This window comes from Nilaparvata lugens, chromosome 4 (assembly GCF_014356525.2).
Source record: "Nilaparvata lugens isolate BPH chromosome 4, ASM1435652v1, whole genome shotgun sequence".
Taxonomy (NCBI): Eukaryota; Metazoa; Arthropoda; class Insecta; order Hemiptera; family Delphacidae; genus Nilaparvata; species Nilaparvata lugens.
In genome coordinates, this window is record NC_052507.1 from 4,019,688 (window position 1) to 4,042,308 (window position 22,621).

General features: G+C 36.4%; 1 protein-coding gene across 2 annotated transcripts in view; it reads right to left on the reverse strand.

The window, feature by feature from the left end:
- Positions 1-1,294: 1,294 nt before the first annotated feature.
- LOC111055389 (Kv channel-interacting protein 2-like) overlaps positions 1,295-22,621 on the reverse strand; it is a 434,616-nt gene continuing 413,289 nt past the window's right edge. For both annotated transcript variants that reach the window (XM_039425548.1, XM_022342583.2), the window contains 3 exons: positions 22,204-22,274; positions 7,056-7,268; positions 1,295-1,666 (listed from right to left, as the gene is read on the reverse strand). In XM_039425548.1, coding sequence (XP_039281482.1) covers positions 1,556-1,666; positions 7,056-7,268; positions 22,204-22,274 — 395 coding nt within the window. In that variant the 3' untranslated portion in view covers positions 1,295-1,555. The remainder of the gene's footprint in view (positions 1,667-7,055; positions 7,269-22,203; positions 22,275-22,621) is intronic.

Genomic DNA, 22,621 nt, shown 5'->3' on the forward strand with positions numbered 1-22,621 from the left:
TATAAACTCAACCTCCCACATACAAATCAGAATAAAAAATAAAAATACTTGGACAATTTCCTGATATTCAGATTACCTAAGATTTGCTAGAGCTATCACCTTCCACTCCTGCTTTCGGAAATGCTTAGTTCTTATATATATATATATATATAATATATATATATATATATATATATATATATATATATATTGTTTATTATTGTGTGTGGCGGAAAATAGCGTTCGCACCAGGGGCAAAAATGTTTTTCCGGCTCTCAATCTTTTCTAGGGACGTAGAACAATCTTTTATACGTCGGAGCTGGAAAACAGCTCCTTTCTGTGCAGTGTGGCAAAAATACTATTATTGATAAATCTATTATTTTTTAAGGAATGTTGTTTATTTGAAAACACAATGAATTTCATGAATGTAATGAACATTTATAATAGAAGGAATAATGTTTTTCTCAGGAAAATTTAATCAGCTTCCATTGAGTAGAATTGGAATTCAACAAATTCTAGGTATGCATTTTCCCTACATATACAATGATTAAGATAGAAAAATCTTCCAAAACATGATAATTATCACCTGGACTTCAAATTATTCCAAATTCTATTATCATTTATGTTGCTAAATAAATGTTGCTGTACTATTGTTTTTAGTTGCAAAATACATTCATGATGCAGACTGTCAAAGACACATCAAGATTCTGAACCGCCTTGACGAGCCGAGAAGAATGAACTGTAGTACGAGGAGATCCGATCATTGTTTTAAAAGCTACGAGTGTTTTAAATGTTGATCCCTCGTGTCCTTATGAGTGCATTTTCACCAGGAAATACTGGCATAAAGTGCATATAACGGGTGATTCTCATGAAACATGAGGTTTGAGGTTGAGTGGTAGAGAGGACTTAAAAGTCCTAACTCCGCCTAATAGAGAATTTTTTCATTTCATTTCATTTCAAACATGATCCCACGAACTTTTATCATTGTGCAAAAGCTCAATGTGAGGACAATGAATTTGGTGATAATGGTTGAAGCTGAAAATGAGGAGTTTTTCAAGTTACAAGGAGCATTGTTATCAGGTGTACCTGGAAATCTATATGAGATAGAGCGCTCTACCTGATCTTAGATTGTAGAGCACAAAAATACGCTCAGAGGGATTTCGAATTATACATCTAAATGGTAACAATCGGAGGATATTGTTGATCAAAAACTAGAATTCATCAGAATTGATTTTTTCTTCAAATTACAATCATTTTAAAAAAATCATAACTCAGTACTCATTGGAGATAGAGCGTTCCGAATGATCTCATTTTATTCAGAATCCCATAATCTAGAAAAAAAGGCGAGAGCAAATTATCAAAAACTATTCAACTTGATTAATTTTTGAAGAAATCTTGAAGTCCAGGGTGATCCTTACCTTTTATTCATCAATTTCAACAATGATAGATTGTGCCTAATATGAGAACAATATACTTATATGAATTGGAAGTAGAAGTTCGATGAAGAAAGGGTAATTTTTTCAAGTTCTTAACATTATTACAACGCGCGTGGATATTAGATGACACAGCCTAGAGATCACAATACGGTATCGAGCGTTTCCAGAGATTGAAGGATTTGTTCGTCTCTCGAACACCACTCCACTAGTTCGTCGATTGTCACAACTCCGTCTTTGTTCGTGTCTATCAACTGAAAAGAAAGAATAAGATTAGCAATCATCAATCATTATTTACAAAATATATAATTATTATTTAACGAAAATCCTAAAAAAATGCTTTAAATCACCCCGAAGACCTCTGCTACTGCAGACATTGACAACAGGGTTAACAGCTAGATGGAAATTCGATGAGAACTACTATCCAAAAATTAGTTGCCAGCCCGGGAATCGAACCCGGTACCACCCAATTGCCAGTCAGGAATGCTTACCCTTACACCAAACTGACAATCTCTGGATAGCAGCGCTCATTTTATACGTTAAATAATAATCATATTATTAATTAGCATTTGAATAAATGCATTCTCTATTTGATTCCATCTATAACTGGTTGGCCGCTTTGGCTTCGTATAAAATGAGCGCTGCAATCCAGAGATTGTCAGTTTGATGTAAGGGTAAGCATTCCTGACTGGCAATTGGGAGGTACCGGGTTCGATTCCCGGGCTGGCAACTAATTTTTGGATAGTAGTTCTCATCGAATTTCCATCTAGCTGTTAACCCTGCTGTCAATGTCTGCAGTAGCAGAGGTCTTCAGGGTGATTTACAGCATTTATTTGGGATTTTCGTTAAATAATAATTATATATTAATTAGCATTTGAATAAATGCATTCTCTATTTAATTCCATCTGTAATTTACAAAATAGCTATCAGTCAGTTGGCATCATCGTCGATGTATGTGTGAGTCTTATAAAATTTTGTGTTATATGTATGGTAAAAACTATAAAAAGGAAGGGATTTCCTCCAATATTGCTATATACATTATTCTCTACTTAGGTGAATCATACTAAAAAGAAATCAAATCAACGGTCAAATGGTTTTCAAATGCATTCAATTAATTATTGCTAAACAACTTTTTCCGTTGTTCAACTCAATGCAACTTGAAATATGTCTTTTGACTTTCCACTGTTTTCAACTCAAGCTGACCAGTTGGAAGACTACTTAGCAACGTTTCCATTCTATCTAGGTCATGACATTGGTATTTTATTCAGACTGCACTAAAATAGTCCAATGGAAATTGGAAGAGCTGAGTCACCCTGCACCCATAGACGTTGCCAATTCGTCAGGTATATTATAAAAAAAAAATCAGTTTAATTTATAAAAAGCTTTGGACAACGTTAATCAACTGTTATTTGGCAACGTTGCATCTACTCTCATCGGACTATTTTCGTGCGATCTACTTGAGTACAGTACTAGAAATAGACAAGATTTGACTGATGACATACATCGATCTATATTATGTATGAGAGAGGGATGAAGAGTGATGGATTTGCATGTTCAGATTATTGTCAGTACATCTGAAGGAATGAACTGGGGATGAGGTAATAGTTGAGATAATGGAGAACTGTTGAATATGTGCTGAAGAGGCTGACGTTTGATATAACTGCATGTGGTCTACTGTTCACAGAACTACTAGAGATACCTAAGGAGGGTGGTTGGGGAAACCAAAAGAGACAGAGTGAGAAATAGTGTGATCAGAGAAACATCAAAACAGGAGAATACCACTGTTCAACGAAAAATCTTAGCCATGTAGCTCTGATAAGTGATGAATGAAAGGAAAGGCTGGTTATGGAGACAAGACCGAGAGGAAAACGAGGCAGGGGACGATCACGACTGCAATGGAATCAGTATGTAGAGAGGGACATACACAACTAGCGCCCAGCGGTCAAATGGGAGTGATACATGGCTCCGATACACACGTACACTGTTTACGTCGTGACGTCATCACTGCCAGTCACATTATTTGTCTGTCTCTCTCTCTATCATATACAGTTCAATAATTATTTTCTTAGCCTATATTATGTAAATTCATTTATAATTTTGCTGTATTGTAAGCTATTGTATATAAGTGTATAAGCCAGTATATATTGTAATCTACATAAATAAAGTACTCAATCAATCAATCAATCAATCTCTCTCTCTAGAAGTGATAACGGTATATGAACTTTCCGACAACCATCTTCTCCATAACGACCATTCCTTTCCTATTCGACTCCAAAAGTGTTACATTGATTTATCTCAACTTGTGACGAATTTTGAGAAAAGGTTGACAACCGAGAATCCCCCGGTTTGTCAAAACCACACAACCCCAGTTGATTTGATTTCATTCTAGTATGATTTACCTATTTCCAGTAGTGAATAATGTATATAGCAATATTATAAGAAATCCCTTCCTTTTTATAGTTTTCCATCCATACAACACAAAATTTTATAAAACTCACACATACATCGGCGCAAAAAATCCGGTGTAGACCTCACTACGCTCGGTCAATTAATGAAATTCTATATCTTTCGGTTTTGCTGAATTCCTCTGTAATAATTCCAACAAAATGAATCCCAAATCCCAAGCACCAATCCTCAAATGAAACTCTATACTTTTTGTTTTTCTGTAGGTCTATGACTTTGTGACAATCCCTCACCAAAATTTTTACAAAGTCCATTATTTATCCATTGCGAATACTTAATCAACATGAAACTCTACACTTTTCGATCGTAATTGAAAGTCCGGTCCGCTCGTGTTATTGGCACCGTTTAATTGCCCATGAACACCAATTAAACTCGTTATAAACGCCAATTAAACTCGTTCTAAACGGCAATAAACTCGTTAGCTGGCTTTGTTTCCCTTTTAATCATAATAGTCCGGTGACCTCAATGTTTCATTAGTCGAAAAAATCGATCGAACCCCGAACCGTTTGTTCCAATTAGCTCTGATTGAATTAATTACCTATTTTGTTGAGTTAGTTGATTTAGTAGCTGATAAAACTTCTATACTTTTATCGCTGGCCTTCTATAGACTGTTTATTCTGAGGTATTGTATTCTGAAATAAGTTGCTCAGTCTATAGTGAGGTCCACGTTATAATGGCAGTGGAGAAAGATAGGAGAAAAAAGTTGCCGATCCTCTGTTTTGTTTTGACTTCTTATTTCTTTTCCTTCTTCTTCTTCTTCTTCTTCTTCTTCTTCTTCTTCTTCTTCTTCTTCTTCTCTTCTTCTTCTTCTTCTTCTTCTTCTTCTTCTCTTCTTCTTCTTCTTCTTCTTCTTCTCTTCTTCTTCTTCTTCTTCTTCTTCTTCTTCTTCTTCTTCTTCTTCTTCTTCTTCTTCTTCTTCTTCTTCTCTTCTTCTTCTTCTCTTCTTCTCTTCTTCTTCTTCTTCTTCTCTTCTTCTTCTTCTCTTCTTCTTCTTCTCTCTTCTTCTTCTTCTTCTTCTTCTTCTTCTTCTTCTTCTTCTTCTTCTTCTTCTCTTCTTCTTCTTCTTCTTCTTCTTCTTCTTCTTCTTCTTCTTCTTCTTCTTCTTCTTCTTTCTTCTTCTTCTTCTTCTTCTTCTTCTTCGTCTTCTTCTTCTTCTTCTTCTTCTTCTTCTTCTTCTTCTTCTTCGTCTTCTTCTTCTTCTTCTTCTTCTTCTTCTTCGTCTTCTTCTTCTTCTTCTTCTTCTTCTCTTCTTCTTCTTCTTCTTCTTCTTCTTCTCTTCTTCTTCTTCTTCTTCTCTTCTTCTTCTTCTCTCTTCTTCTTCTTCTTCTTCTTCTTCTTCGTCTTCTTCTTCTTCTTTCTTCTTCTTCTTCTTCTTCTCTCTTCTTCTTCTTCTTCTTCTTCTTCTTCTTCTTCTTCTTCTTCTTCTTCTTCTTCTTCTTCTTCTTCTTCTTCTTCTTCTTCTTCTTCTTCTTCTTCTCTTCTTCTTCTTCTATAGACGGTAGCTGATACAGGTTTATTGATGTATATTGACTGTTCATTCTCGTTTAAAATGATCAATTATATTTTAATTAAGCAAGGAATTATATTTTTCAATTATTTCACAATGAATTTTCATAATTAAGATGGAATATTTTGTTAATATTATCCATTCTACATTGTTAAAAGACTATCTGGTAACAGAGCAAAGCGAGGAAGAGATAGCGCTATGAGCTTTGTTGAATGATAGACAAGGATAGCAATACCATAGCTAATCTAACACTGCCATTATAACGTGGACCTCACTATATAGTCCGTACCGGTACAAAATTACTTCTGACTTTGTTAAAAGACTGAATTACTTCTACATTGTAAAAAGACTATCTGTTGCCTGCAACAGAGCAAAACGAGAAAGAGATAGCGCTATGAGCTTTGTTGAATGATAGACAAAGATAGCAATACCATTGCTAATCAAACTCTGCCATTATAACGTGGACCTCACTATATACTCCGTACAAAATTACTTCTGACTTGGAGGCATAGGCGACGCTGAGAAACGGAGAGAGATCAGCCAATTACAGTGATGGAAAGAGTCATAGGTAGAAGCGCAGTTGCCAATTTGTCGATTAGAGTCAGTCGGCTGAATGCTTCCAGAGAGGAAACTCTGTAAGTTTAACATGAGCGCTGCTGAGAAATTAGAGAATGCTGGCCGGTTCAGAACGGAAACTTCGCCACCGTTGTATCCCTACCCCACTGGGGGAGTTCAGCCCCCTGTCGGTTGGGGGAGCTTTAAGTCGATCATCGTACTCAAGAATGTGTTGAAAACCAGAATTCACCCACAGTATCCCTGCTTGTCGTAGGAGGTGACTAAAATGGATCTCAAGGAAACTTTAAAAGCTGCTTTGCCTTCAAACCCACGGGATTTGCTCTCCATCAGGGCAGTTTTGAAGGGGCGAAAAGAAAAATACAAGAGACCAGGCACAAATGTGGGTCAAGAGGCTGAGTCGAAGGTGGCCGGGCGCCGGGCGCCCTAGAGGCAGTTTGGCGTCTCCTCTCTCAGCGGAAGGACCTACAAAAAGACCAGGAGTGGAACTCACGTAGGCCACGAGTTTGTGGGTGGCTCAAAGAAGGGCGGCGATTAAGGCAAAACTTCTTGGGAGAGGTGAGACTTTTTGCCCTGCGAAGTTTCGGATGGGCAAAAAGAAAAAATCCAAGAGACCAGTGATGAGTGAAAAACCAGGCACAAATGTAGGTCAAGAGGCTGAGTCAAGGGTGGCCGGGCGGCCTAGAGGAAACTTGGCCGCCCCTTCCTCAGCGGAAGGACCTACAAAGAAGGCCAGGAGTGGAACTCTCGTAGGTCACGAGGACTAATCAGTCTGAAGAGACTGCCAAGCATATCACACTGGATTGCGACAAGCAACCAGGTGATGAATGGGATGTTAGTATAGGGAAAAACTCCTTGTTCTTGTAAAGGACACAGGTATTGGTTTGCCTAACATACTACTTGGGAACACAATAAGCTTCGGTTGACGTGTGGGGTTCTTTGACCCTTTGGATCCTTGAATCTGTCCCTTCAAAAACAATAAACAATAAATCCCTCCCTCTGTATTCCTTCTCTGCTGCGCATGTTCCACACAGGTCCAAAGTAATTTTGTACGGAGTATAGATGTTGTTTAAATAGATTTTGTTCTACGATTGGCTTACATGGAAGATCTTCTCGACATGCTCCTTGGCGGAATGTTCATCGACTTGAGGCTGCGTGGAGCGACCCAGCATCTCGTAGATACTGCTCACCACTTCCAGCATCTCCTTCTTGGTTATGAGGCCATCCCCGTTCAGGTCGTACAGGCCGAAGATCCACTGCAGCTTCTCCTGCACACTGCCTCGGGAGACCTTCGACAGGATGCCCAGGAAGTCCTGGGAACAAACAAGTGAATAATTTTTGAAATTGTCTCAAATAGTTCCTGGAAATGTCTCAAATAGTTCCTGAAAATGTCTCAAATAGTTCCTGAAAATGTCTCAAATAGTTCCTGAAAATGTCTCAATAGTTCCTGAAAATGTCTCAAATAGTTCCTGAAAATGTATCAAATAGTTCCTGAAAATGTCTCAAATAGTTCCTGAAAATGTCTCAAATAGTTCCTGAAAAGTCTCAAATAGTCCCTGAAAAGTCTCAAATAGTTCTGGAAATGTCTCAAATAGTTTCTGAAAATGTCTCAAATAGTTCCTGAAAATGTCTCAAATAGTTCCTGAAAAGTCTCAAATAGTTCCTGAAAATGTCTCAAATAGTTCCTGAAAATGTCTCAAATAGTTCCTGAAAATGTCTCAAATAGTTCCTGAAAATGTCTCAAATAGTTCCTGAAAATGTCTCAAATAGTTCCTGAAAATGTCTCAAATAGTTCCTGAAAATGTCTCAAATAGTTCCTGAAAATGTATCAAATAGTTCCTGAAAAAGTCTCAAATAGTTCCTGAAAATGTCTCAAATAGTTCCTGAAAATGTCTCAAATAGTTCTGAAAATGTCTCAAATAGTTCCTGAAAATGTCTCAAATAGTTCCTGAAAATGTCTCAAATAGTTCCTGAAAATGTCTCAAATAGTTCCTGAAAATGTCTCAAATAGTTCCTGAAAATGTCTCAAATAGTTCCTGAAAATGTCTCAAATAGTTCCTGAAAATGTCTCAAATAGTTCCTGAAAATGTCTCAAATAGTTCCTGAAAATGTCTCAAATAGTTCCTAAAAATGCACAAAAAGTAGCATAATGAGAAGTTGAGAACAGACCGGTAATAGTCTCTGAGAATGTCCCGTGAGAGCTGAGAGAGAACCGGTAATATTTTCTGAAATGTCTCAAATAATTTTAAAAAATACAGATAACAAACCGGTCATAATCTGAGGAAATTTACAGGAAATAACAGGCAAATGAACAAGGCAATCACTTCTGAAATAGTTTCTAGCAAGCACAGGAAGTACTGGAAACAGTAAGGTAACAATTCATGAAGAAAGAGATGGAGAAGGAGAAGAAATAGGTGAAGGAGATGGAGAAGAAGATATTTGATATTGGAAGAAGGAGAAGGGGAAGAGAATTCTTGCAAACAAACAGGTAATACAGCTTTTGAAAAAGTTCAGAAGGAGCAGAAGGAGTGCATCTAACGGGTGATTCTCATAGAACATAATCTTATTAACTTATGTCATCGTGCGAAATATCAATGTGAAGACTATGTAGTTGGTGATGATGATTGAAGCTGAAAATCAGGTGTTTTTCACAATACAAGGAGCATTGTTGTCAGGTGTACCTGGAAATCTATATGAGATAGAGCGCTCTACCTGATCTCAGATTGTAGAGCACTCTATCTCATATAGATTTCCAAGAGCAAATTTTTCTGTCTGATTACAAGATTTGGCAGAAATAGCTGAAAACTGGAAAATGAGCAGAAAATACAAGGTTTTTGGGCCAACCTGTATCTAGCACAAGGAAAGTTTGAAGAAATTGATTCTGGACTTCCCTTATGTACCCAAATAATATATTAAAAAATCAGAACTACAATATAAATTGCAAGCACACCCCGTTTTTTATGTCTATATTGACTGGACTAATTCTAAGAGTAGAATAGGACGAGTTTCATGATTGAGATGGGATATTTTGTTGATAAACTATATTTCTACGTTGTTGAAAAACTATCTAGCAACGTTGCGGAGCTAGAAAAGGATAACGCTATCTGTTCTGTCGAATGGTAGACAAGGATAGCAACACCAGTGTTGATTAAATACTGCCATTATAACGTGGATATCACTTTCAGAAAGAAATGTAAAGGGAAGGTGTTATCAGTCATAATGTGCTCGGACATTATATCAATGTTCCCCTTTGTTGTCTGGCGTTGTGTGGTGGAGGGGGCAATTGAAGGGTGATGCGCATAGCATAATTGCGCCAGTTGCCGATTGCCAGCCAATCGAACAGCTCACTTCTCGTAATGTCGATTTTTGCAAAGTGATCTATTGATTTATTGTGATTTATTACAAGTGTCGTCTCGTCTCGTATCGTGATCTGGACCCGGGATCCTGGGAGCAAGGAGGATTTGGACATGAAGGTAGGCCTATTTTATTGTGCACTTAGCCATTTAAATTGTTCAACTTGCTACCCGACGCCAGACAACTCCAAAATGTTCTCGATGTAATTGATACAGTCCACAAACCAGAGTGCTGTTTGAGCCAGCCTCTGTCGAATAAACATAATGTATTGAGCGTATTATAATGTATTTATGAGAAATAGAAAGAAAGATGATTATAGAGGAATATGGAAAGAGAAGGTGTTATCATTCATCATGTATGAGAAGAGAAAAAAGAGGATAGAGAAATGAAAGAAGAGGCATTTTGAGCACACACACACACATGATTACAGCTGTGCTGTTCTTCGTTTTGTTTGAACAGATTTGAATTTACGAACACGACGCTCTGGAGAATTGGATAAAGAAGATTTATTTATTCCTTATTCGCCAACATTGCTATCGGGCCACTTTTCTTTGTTCAGTCACTTGGGTTTGGGATGAGGATATGAAGAGAGAAACAAGGGATGTGAGAGACGGTGAAGGAGAGAAAGAAAAATAGAGCAAGAGGGAAAAGGTGAGAGATGAGGACATGGAGAGAAATACAGGGAATGAGAAACGGTGAAGGGGAAGGAGGAGAAGAGAGAGAGAGAAAGAGAGAGAGAGAGAGAGAGAGATAGAGAGAGCGATGAAGACATGGAGAGAGAAACAGGGAATGAGAAACGTTGAACGGGAGAAAAATAATAGAGATTCATTCACTTGTGTTTGAGGTGGAAACTGTGAGAGAGAAACAGAAAAAAAGAGACGGTGGAGGAGAGGAAGAAAAATAGAGAAAGAGAGAGAGAGAGAGAGAGAGAGTGATTGCATTAGATTTATTTATTTATGTATGTTACAATATTTACTGACTTATACACTAATTTACATTGAATGACGATAATGCTAGTTATTCAAAGAATTTTACAAAGTATCAACAATGAATCAATGAGAATAAAGATTAAATGCAATTAGATTAACGATAATATAATAGTGTGATGTAACTTCATAAATCGGCGGTGTTTCAACAAATAATTATTATCGATTCTCTAAGAAGGATACAAAATATCCTTCCCATTAACATACGACCGGGTTGTGATGAATTAGAGCTGTTGGGAATTATAACTCCCATAACAAGTAATGTTCAAATAGAAACTCTACTTAATAAGTTGAAAACTAGTTGATTTGAATCTTAGAATCATGGGATGAATGAATGAAATTTGAGTGAGTAATAGTGAATACAATATTGCATTGATGATTAAAATTAGATAAATGGAACAAACGTTATAGAGTGGGATTTGAATTGAAATTTTAGAAATTGATTGAGTAATATTGACAATATACAATACCAAAGAACAGAAAATCTTGAGATGGGAAGATGAATATGTATTATGTAGAATTTAGAGAGAGAGTGTGGGAGGGAGGGTGAGAGAAATTTTGCTGACGATGATGCCCACATACTACCAGACTTGTGCGTGGGTGGTTAAACTGATGATGATGATGATTAGGAGTGATGAGTGGACGTACAATTTTGAGTGAGTTCCGAACCAACAGGAAGTGAATTATATCCACTCATTAATTCTATCTAGAGGAGTTGTCGGCTCTTGAAGTGATCACTATTGATATAATTTGGTCAGCAAAGGTATAATTTGAAAAAGAAAATGTAAAAATTGATTAGGACAGACTGAGTGGTGGAAAGGGGGACCGAAAAGAAGAGGAGGAAGGAAATAGAGCAAGAGAGGAGGAGAATGTGAATCAGGGAGAAGAGTTAGTAAGAGACAGTGTGACTGAGAGGGGGAGGAGCTGACTAACAGAGAGGAAAGTGGGAAAAACAAATGGAGAATGAATGAGAAATGAGAGAAAGAGGGGGAAGATGGAGAGAGATTGTGAGAGAGACAGAGAGATAGTGAAAGAGAGAGAGAGAGAGAGTTGGAGAGAGTGGAGAGAGACCGAATACAGCAAGCATCTGCTTTAAATCTCTTGGCATAACAAAAGATTTTGCCTGCTGGCTAGCATACCACAGATAGGCAGAGCTAAGCGGCTTGGAATTGACATTTCGCGATTTGCATTAAATTATTCCATTGGACCCGGAGTTTGCATTGGCTACGGTTATACTTTCTATGACGTATTGGGTGGGATAAGAGATTAGTTCTCAGTAGGAAACTTTTTCTGTAAATTTATTGTTGCTGAGAGACAAATAAGCTAGGAGAACTCTCAGGTTGTTGCAGGTTTAGAAAAAATAAATTTAAAGATTTGTTACGGGAAGACATGGATGTTACAGGTTGTCACAGATTGAGTAAAAAAATAATATAATTTTTGCGAGAAAACAGAAATCACAGGAAAATTATTATTAAGAAAAATCATTATTATAATTATTGACCGAGCGAAGTGAGGTCTAAAGGTGCGTTCAGATATACGCGCCGCGAACATGAGCAATTCACTTTTAATCAGCTGATTATATCTGTATTATTTTTTACAGAAAAGGTAAGATTGATATATGAAAAGCTTGGCATCAGCTGATTGAAAGTGAATTGCTCATGTTCGCAGCGCGTAAATCTGTACGTACCTTTAGATTCAAGTCGACGGTTTTGCATTTCTCTTTATGTTTATATGTTTTTTGTTTATATATTTTTATGTTCCGCATTTTACAGCGAAATGCAGCAATAGGTTCTCTTGAAATTTGACAGGTATGTTCCTTTTTGAATTTCGCGTCGTCGTAAACATACGGTTTTTTTGGAATTTTGCATTTTAAGGATAATACAAAAGGGAAAGGAGTCTCCTTTGAACGCCAAGGATCTTCTTTGAAACTTGACAAACTGGAAACTTGACCGTGTGGAATCGTGAAGAGTTTGGAATAAGCCTAGAACCATCCTTGGTTACTTAAAGGTGCGTACAGACTTCCGCTCTGCTCTGCAACCGAACGTCACTCCAGCAGAGCGATTGATGATCGACCCGGCGAGCAACAGTGGTTAGACCGGGGAACGCGAGAAGATCTAACATCTTCCGTAACGTTCATGATGGGTGCGTGGGCGGAGCGACTGTGGTCGATGGTGGTACGAGGGCGGTACGAGGGAGGAGCGTGCTCGGTGCGTTTTGGAAGCGCGAATATGTGTACGCAGCTTAAAAATCTATGTCAAAAAAATCAAAATCAAAATCAATTTATTCCCATGAAGAACAAAAAATACAAAATATTCACTTTTTACATTATACTTGGAATTTACACTGCAAGGTCTTGGGACCCGTGCGCAGTGTAAGAGTGTTGTATTTTCATTAAGTAAAATTACTAACAAATTTTTTTAATCGTACTGTATTTACTATGTTTTGATTTAAACTAGAAGAATATGAAAAACTGTAAAAAATAAAAGAGAAAAAGACAGAAAGAACTGATAGATAAAGAAAGAGAAAAAGACAGAAAGAACTGATAGACAAAGAAAGAGAAAAAGACAGAAAAGATGTATGCAATATTTCAAGTTAATCAGTCCAGTTCAGACGTGATGATGCGTCAAACATCAAACTTCCTATCCCGTACGTGTATGAGCCAGTCCTTTCCTTTATTATAGTATGGATAGGTTGTTACTTTCCTTGCCCTACTACCATAGGTAAGGAAAGTATTGCTTTCCAAAAAAAAATTAAGGTATCCCAATTTCAAGTTTTCTATACGTTTCAAGGTCCCCTGAGTCCAAAAACATGATTTTTGGGTGTTGGTCTGTGTGTGTGTGTGCGTGTGTGTGTATGTGTGTGTGTGTGTATGTGTGTATGTGTGTATGTCTGTGAACACGATAACTCCATTACTAATTAACCGATTGACTTGAAATTTTAAACTTAAGGTCCTTATACCATGAGGACCCGACAATAAGAAATTCAATAAAATTCAATCCAAGATGGCGGAAAAAATGGCGGATAATTACTAAAAAACCATGCTTTTCACGATTTTCTCAAAAACGGCTCTAACGATTTTCTTTAAATTTATACCATGGATAGCTATTTATAAGCCCTATCAACTGACATGACTCTCATTTCTGGGAAAATTGCAGGAGCTGCGTAATATTCTCGAGAAAAATGGCGGATAATTACTAAAAAACCATGTTTTTCATGGTTTTCTCGAAAACGGCTCCAACGATTTCCTTCAAATTTATACCATGGATAGCTATTTATAAGCCCTATCAACTGACATGACTCTCATTTCTGGGAAAATTGCAGGAGCTGCGTAATATTCTCGAGAAAAATGGCGGATAATTACGAAAAACCATGTTTTTCACTATTTTCTCAAAAATTACGACTGATTTATTTCAAATTCATACTCTGTATAGTTATTTATCAGCTCCATCAATTGGCATGAGTCTCCTTTCTGGGAAACTAATGGGGGGCTCACCCCATCCTTGAGAAATGGACTTTGTAACCTCCATCTCGTGCATGAGGTAGGTAGGTAGAGCAGTCTATAAAAATAACACATAGTCGAGATATTTCATCTGTAGAACAGCTGTTTTGACGACTTTTAGAGAATCATCGGATTTCACAATTTACACAAAGGATAAAGTACTATGAAAACAATTATATACACACATATACAGTAGTCTGATCGTAGTTTCAAATAATTATGTTGCCGCCAATCGTCATTATGTTATTTCTCTAAATTATTGTCGTTTAAGAATGAGGCTCCCAGTTCAATGAGCAAGGAAAGTTGTGTGAGTGTACCACACCAGATTTTTCAAATTGGTACTAACTTAATAAAGTTACTTCCTCAACTTAATGCCAACCTGACAAAATTGGACTGGTTACCAATTTAGTTGCCAATTTTAACAATCTGTTTCGAAGAGGTAGTCTCTCTAGAATATAGTTCTATATTAACATATGATTATATATGCATGTCCCATGAATGAAATTTGAACATTAGTTATGGAAAATCTAGAAGGAAAATTGAAATTTGAGCTTCGGGGTGCACGAGATTCATATTTTTTGAATATATTTTGAAAATTTGAAGATCTACTCACACTTATGCGACTCAGGTCGACAAGAAACTTGACTCTAGTCGAGAGTTTCTCTTGCTGAATTTTTCTTCTCGTGAGATCAGCTGGATGATCCCACACATGCACTCGTTCACTCTCTTCCATCACGGTATCGACAGACGACAAATTTTCCAGCTGCTTTTTTAAGGATGTATTTATCCTTTTAATGTCCTTCAGCGAGTTATCCAAGGGTTGAGACCCAGTGCAATCGAATCTTCATATCATAAACCTACTTTGTTCCAAATTTCGTGAAAATCTTTAGAGCCGTTTTTGAGATCCGTTGAACATAGATATATACCCATATAACTATAACCATATAATCACATAACCAGATAACCACATTACCATATACATATTATTGGAGTTTATCATCTTGAAATCCCAATTTAGAAATATCCACTACTACTTCGGCCTATTCTTATTGAATAAATTGAAATTGGTTCCATATTTTTATATTTTAAAAGGTTCATTATATTTCATAATTGCTCCGAATAACTCAATTAATAGGCCTGAGGTAAGACATGTGGTGGTGATGTAATATGCAGGAAAATTTGGCAATATATATATTATTGATCAACTCACCGCTATATATATTCCTCATAAGACCGGTCGACACGATACGGCAACGACGTATATGCGTTATTTCTCCTTCACATATGAAGCACGTTCAGTTCTCAGCACATCATCATACAGCACGATCCGACACATACACGACAAACTGATAAGCTCTTTTCTTCACTGCACTTCCGAGATGTGACGTCACACTCAATTGCCAAATCAAGGAAGGGAATGGGATAGGTAGTGAATAGAATTTGATATTTTATTTTATTTCGAATAACCTTAATTTTTTAATAATTTGGAAAATATTATCATCTGTAGAATATTTTTGTTTTTGGCCTATCAATCTATCAGCTGTATGGAAGGAGCGCTCTCTGTTATCGGCAATAGGAGATAATGAACTCAGAGATTGGCGCCTACTTTCAATATTCTTTGATTAATGCTGTTTCTATTTTTATTAGAAAATATGCCGTGACAATATATAAATACAGAAATTCCTCGCTTAATATAATAGGATATTGGTAAAATTTATTTTTTGTAATATTATGTTGACAAATGAATGAATTGAATGAAATCACATATGAATGAAAGAAACCTCATGAGGTTTCCTTTAAGATCTATGGATCTTAAACCCATTGAAGTATTCACGAGAAATCCCTCTCAATGATCGTTGAAATGCACCGCGCAATTACACACAAATAACCCCATCAACATCATCGTTCAATTGTGACCCGCAATCAAATTCGAGTACAAATACTGGAACAAATAGCTCCAAATAGCTCCACCAACATCACCTGGAGCATTATTTTCGGGCGAATGCTACGGCGTGTAATTGCTCCGTGGTGGGACATGTAAAAAGCGAAAAATTGGTCCGGTTTGACTCGAACGCACATCAATAAACGATTAGCCCGTGCAAGGGTTGTAGGGGTGTATATATACGGGGTGCAGTCTGGCACTGATTCACAGCTCTTATTTATGGCTTTCGGTTGGATGCTTTCTGCGCTCTTCAATGGTGCGTACACCCGTGTTTCCCAATAAATTCCCCCCTGAACCCTCATATTCACCCCTAAACCCTCTATATTCCCTCAACCCCTCATATTCTCTACTGAACCCCATATATTTGTCTCCATAGCCCCCTGAACTCCCCTACTCCTGATTTTGTTCCTCCAAAAACCCTCATATTCCCTTTAAACCACGAATATTAATTTCTTACAATAACCCCTCAAACTCTCTCCATTCCCTCTAAACTCCTTATAAACCCCCCAAAACCCTCTTATTCCTTCCCACCTGAACACCTCATATCCACCTCTGAACCCCCTATATTTCTCTCCATAACCCATCAACTCCTATTTCTCCCCTATAACCCCTGAATTTCTTCCCAAAACCCCACATTTCCACCCTTGAATACCTCATATCCACCTCTGAACTCCCCTATATTTCTCTCTCTTCATAACCCGTCAACTTCCTATTTCTCCCCTAAAACCACTGAATCTCTCCCCAAAACCCCTCATATCAACCCCTGAACCCCTCATTTTTGCCTCTGAACTCCCTATATTTTTCTCCATATCCTGTCAACTCCCTATTTCTCCCCTATACACCCTGAATTACTCTCCAAAAACCCTTCATTTTCACCCATAAACCCCTCATATTCACCCCTGAACCCCTCATTTTCGCCTCTGAACTCCCTATATTTCTCTCCATATCCCGTCAACTCCCTATTTCTCCCCTATACACCCTGAATTACTCCCCAAAACCTCTCATTTCCACCCCTAAACCCCTAATATTCACCCCTGGGCACCTCCTATCCACCTCTGAACTCCCTATATTTCTCTCCATAACCCGTCAACTCCTATTCCCCCCCTATAACCCCTGAATTTCTTCTCAAAACCCCTCATTTTCACCCCGAAACCCCTTATATTCACCCCTGAACCCCTCATTTTTACCTCTGAACTCCTTATATTTCTCTCCATGACCCGTCAACTCCTATTTCTTCCCTATAACCCCTGAATTTCTCCCCCAAACCCCTCATTTCCACCCCTAAACCCCTAATATTCACCCCTGAGCACCTTCTATCCACCTCTGAACTCCCTATATTTCTCTCCATATCCCGTCAACTCTCTATTTCTTCCCTATAACCCCTGAATTACTCCCCAATACCCCTCATTTCCACCCCCAAACCCCTAAAATTCACCCCTGGACCCCTCATATCCACCTCTGAACTCCCTATATTTCTCTCCATAACCCATCAACTCCTATTTCTCCCCTATAACCCCTGAATTTCTCCCCAAAACCTCTCATTTCCACTCCTAAACCCCTTATATTCTCCCCTATACCCCATACATTTCTCCTAGAAACACTCCAGATCTCTGCAAACCCTACTATCCAAATATCCTCCCAAAAATGCATTCCCTTATACTTACCCCCCTCCCCTAATTACAACCTAGAAACTTCAATTCCCCCGTCTGAGCCCCCCTGATTTATCTTTCTCCACTCAGTTCTAAACGTTTCATACTTTCCCTCTCACATCCTTACGGTCAATTTATTTATTTTTTTTTTACAACAATGCTGTTTTATTTATAATTTACAGTCAAGTGTTAATGGGAAGGATATCCTTCGAGATATCCTTTTTCAACGGATGTACTCTCAAAAGTTCATACTTCAGGATCCATTAAATTTAGACCAAATAATTGGTTATTTCAAAACATATCAATCCTCCTCCACATTTTATTTATTTATGTATTTGTGGATACAATTACAAATCATATAAATATGATTGAGAAAGAATAACAGGCATCGCTCAGAACTATTCTTTTCCCAAATTTTTATACTATTCTATTCCCAAATTTTTATACTATTCTATTCCTAAATCTTGATTTTTACAAAAAAGGTTATGTTCTTATATTATTGTAGTGAGAAGAATACTCAAATATAAAGTTTTTTTTTTGTGTAGTTGAGAAGTTGATATTGAGGTAATTATTCATATTGGAAGAAAAAGACTAGGAAATTGTTAAAAACCACAGATTTATTGATACTTAGAAAGATCTGATAGACTCAGAGATTGATTTCTGATAAACTCAGAGATTGACAATGGTGTAATAACCAAAACCGGTCTTTCTAAGTATCAATAAATTTGTTGTTCTTGACAATTTCCTAGTCTTTTTCATCCAATCAAATATAAAGAGTTAAGATGAAGAAAACTTAAATAGAAAGAAATAGTAGGCTAATATTTGATCTCTGATATTACCTATGAATATTAAAGTCTATAGATTATTATACTCCATGAAGAAATCACTCATATTCTTATTATTATTATTTTGAACGCTAGAACTTAACCCGAAAAATATTTTTCCTTTTTTGTGTAGTTGAGAAGTTGATATTGTGGTAATTATTCATATTGAATGAAAAAGACTAAGAAATTGTCAAAAAACCACTGATTTATTGATAATTAGAAAGACCGGTTTCGGTTATTACACCATTGTCAATCTCTGATAAACTAAAACTGATAAACTAAAACAAGAGCAGCAGAATATATACTAGTAGGCGAGTACTGCTATTGGTCGAGGGCATGAACGCCTGCCATTGGCCTAGCTAGACAGTCTCCTCCCCCTCAACGTTAGTCAATTAGTCAATAGTTTTTCCATTTACATATTTGTTTTATTATCTTTCACATTTGTTTTTTTGGTTCTTATTTTGTACTAAAAGTAAATTTTATTATCATGGCGATTCTGTTGCTTAAGCCGCCATTTTGTCACACCGTTGAGGGGGAGGAGACTGTCTAGCTAGACCAATGGCAGGCGTTCATGCCCTCGACCAATAGCAGTACTCGCCTACTAGTATAAATTCTGCTGCTCTTGTATTTAGTTTTAGTTTATCAGAGATTGACAATGGTGTAATAACCGAAACCGGTCTTTCTAATTATCAATAAATCAGTGGTTTTTTGACAATTTCTTAGTCTTTTTCATTCAATACGAAAAATATTTGATGATTTACAAAAATGAAGAAATTTCAGTCGGAATCTGAATGCCGTTCTCTCACTAATAATTTAATTTCAGTTTCAATTTTTCAAATGTTTCAATAATTTAAATTTCTTGCTTTCAAGATCGAGTAATACAAACATAAACTTTATTGTAGGCTATACTTTGACACTATAGTGAGGTCCACGTTATAATGGCATTGTTTGATTAGCAATGGTGTTGCTATCCTTGTCTATCATTCAACAAAGCGGATAGCGCTATATCTTTCTCGCTTTTGCTCTGTTGCCAGATCGTCTTTTAACAATGTAGAATTAATAGTTAATTAACAAAATATTTCATCTTAATTATGAAAATTCATTATAAGATTATTGAAAAATATAACTCATTGCTTAATAAAATTAATTGATTATCTTGAACTAGAATGAACCATTGATCTATATAATTATATAAAAGCGAAATGGCACTCACTCACTGACTGACTCACTCACTCACTCGCAGAACTAAAAATCTACCGTACCAAAAACGTTCAAATTCGGTAGGTATGTTCAGTTGACCCTTTAGAGGCGCGCTAAGAACGGATTTAGAAAAATTTCCTAAGATACGCCCAAAATCTGCGTTTTTCCAGCGTTTTTTAGCGTTTTCACAGCTTTATCGAGAACAAATGGACAGAAAATGTTCAAATTCAGTACAGAAACTCAGCTAGGGTGTAATAATGTTGTGTTAGAAGGAATTTGCAATAACGTCAAAGATACGCCCGAAATTGGCATTTTTTTTTGCTTTTCCTCAAATTTATCGAGTACAAATGAACAGAATTTGTTCAAATTTAGTACAGAAGCTAAGCTAGGGTGTAATGATGTTGTATTAGGAGGAATTTGCAATAACGCCAAAGATACGCCCAAAATCTGCGTTTCTCCAGCGTTTTTTTTGCAATTTTCTCAGCTTTGACTTTTTGATGGAACGAAGCATGCTTAAATGAGAATGCAGACGAGCGAGGCGAGTCCGCTGATCTCATGTTTGGACGTTCCAGTCGGGGGTCCAGGGAGCGGAGCCTCCTGGCTAGACGAATATGGCGAGCGAAGCGAGCCTGGCGGCTAGTTATATCAATGAACCTGTATCAGTTACCGTCTATAGAAGGCATTGACAAGACAGAGGATCGGCAACGTTTTTTCTATCTTTCTCCGCTGCTATTATAACGTGGACCTCACTATATAGTTTTATACTACCATAGTTTTCATTGGGCTGAATGTTATTCTGATGCTCATTTGAGTAGTGTGAAATCGTTTTAAATTCGAGAGAAGGTTCAGACTTTTAATGGAAAACGAATGACTGGGAAAGTGAGCTCGCTGCACACCTGTTGCTCTGTAGGCTATCAAAACTCTGCCCGTTCACACAGAATATTTAGGCAAGTTTTGAACTCTGGACTGGCAAGTTGGTACAGATAAAACAACCTACATTCACCCTATCAAATTCAATTTAATCAAAATCTACTCGGCTTTGTTGGGAATCGATCTCTTTTGCTGTGAGGCCAACTATAGTGAGTCCCACGTTATAATGACAGTATTTGATGAACATTAGTGTTGCTATCCTTGTCTATCATTCGATAAAGCAGATAGCACTACCTTTGCAACGTTGCTAGATAGGTTTTCAGCAATGTAGGAATATAATTAACTAACAGAGTATCCAATCACAACTATGAAAATGAATTTTTTAATCATTGAAAATATATATTTTCCTATACGAATAAAATATAATTGATTATCTCAAACAAGAATGGACGTTTCATACTATATCTGATATACCGGTATCACAGCTATCATGTATAGAAGGCAGTGGCATGGCAGAGAATCGGCAACGCTGTTCTTCTATCTTTCTCCACTGCCATTAGTACGTGAACCTCACCATAGAAAAATACCACAGGCCAAATCCCAAGACGGTTCCAATAATTCTTTTTCATAAAACACCCCAAATTTAGCCAGGTCATGCCACTTTCAAATTATTCTTTATTTACACTCAAATTCACAAACCAAAATACAAATTCCAAATTCATATTTCAAGAATAAATTAGGTAAATCACAATATTTACTTACAGAGAAGTCCAAACTTTGAAGAAGCTATAAAATTTTCAGATGGAAAAAATCCAACACACTATCTATCACTGAGAAATCATTGTTATAGAATATAATAGAGGATGAAGAAGAATATACGAATAAGAAGGGAGAATACAGAATAATCATAATCAAGCATCAAACATAATATTAAAATATGATTATTCTGTATCCTCCCTTCTTATTCGTATTTTCTTCTTCATCCTCTATTATATTCTATAACAATGATTTCTCAGTGATATATAGTGTGTTGAATTTATTTCATCTGAAAATTTTATTTTATATTTAATCAAACAAATTAAAATAGTATCTCAAACAAACAAATAGTATCTCAATAATAACAGCACAATCAATTTATAAAATTAATAATATTACAAACGTACGCATAATTTAAGGAACGTCAATAAGTTAAAAACGACAGCATATGCTTACACTATTAGAATTTTTTAATTTTTGCTGGCTGAAGTTTTGAAATTTTCCTTTTATTGTCACTGCCGCCTGCCTCAACAATAAAAATGTACTATTACTTGTGTAAAACAATTTTTCCCTTTTCCTTATTATTTCATTCCTTTCTAATAAATTTCCATTCTTCCCTTTTTTCATTACTTTGATTCTTTATCAAAATCTGATGTATATTTCTTATTTTATTTTTGCATTTTGTATCAGTTTTCTTTCATTTTTTACTTAAAATTTTTGAAGTGTAATATTTATTTTGTCTAAGTTTATTATTTATCTTTTGTAACTCATTTTTTCCTGTAACTGGGCACCCGCCGAAAAACCTTTGGGTTTGGCAGGACCCTCAACTGTTTGTATTGTGAATAAAAATTTTGATTTGATTTGATTTGATTGACATGTTTCGGACATTGATGTCATTTTCAAGCGATCACTTGAAAATGACATCAATGTCCGAAACATGTAGTGATTAAATAATTCATAAAGGGAACTGAGATTTCTATTTTTCTTTCTATTTCTATAAAAAGTAGCCACATACAGGAAAGAGATAAATAAGTAAAGATAATTTCAAATCAAGGTTTGGAGCAGTTTAAAGCTGCTTTTCATGTGGATGGAATACGTATATGGATAAATAAATGGATGAATAACAATGAATAAGAGAATAAGTTGAAAACAATAATAATTTACTCACCTCGAAACTAATTTTCCCCGTCTGATTATGTTTGATTGTATTGAACACATAATGCGCGTACTGGCTGGCATCTGGAACAAATTATATTCCATGAAATTGGATAAAATTTGATTGAAGATTCATTATAAATTGCAGTTGACCAACTGCTGGAATATAACAATAATTATGATCGATTGCAGTATCCAATGACCGGGGAGAAGACACAGACTTGAAAGATTCATTGGGCGATATGAATAAAGTTGAGCATTTGCTTATACTTCTAAAATTGCACTATTGTATTTTCTGTGTTTATTATTGATTATGACGATTCAATGTTGTGAAGCTTGTCTTTTATATGCAACTACTTGGATAAATAAAATTTGATTTGATTTTTTGATGGAGCATTTGCTTCATTTTCTATGAATAAACGTGAGCAAAA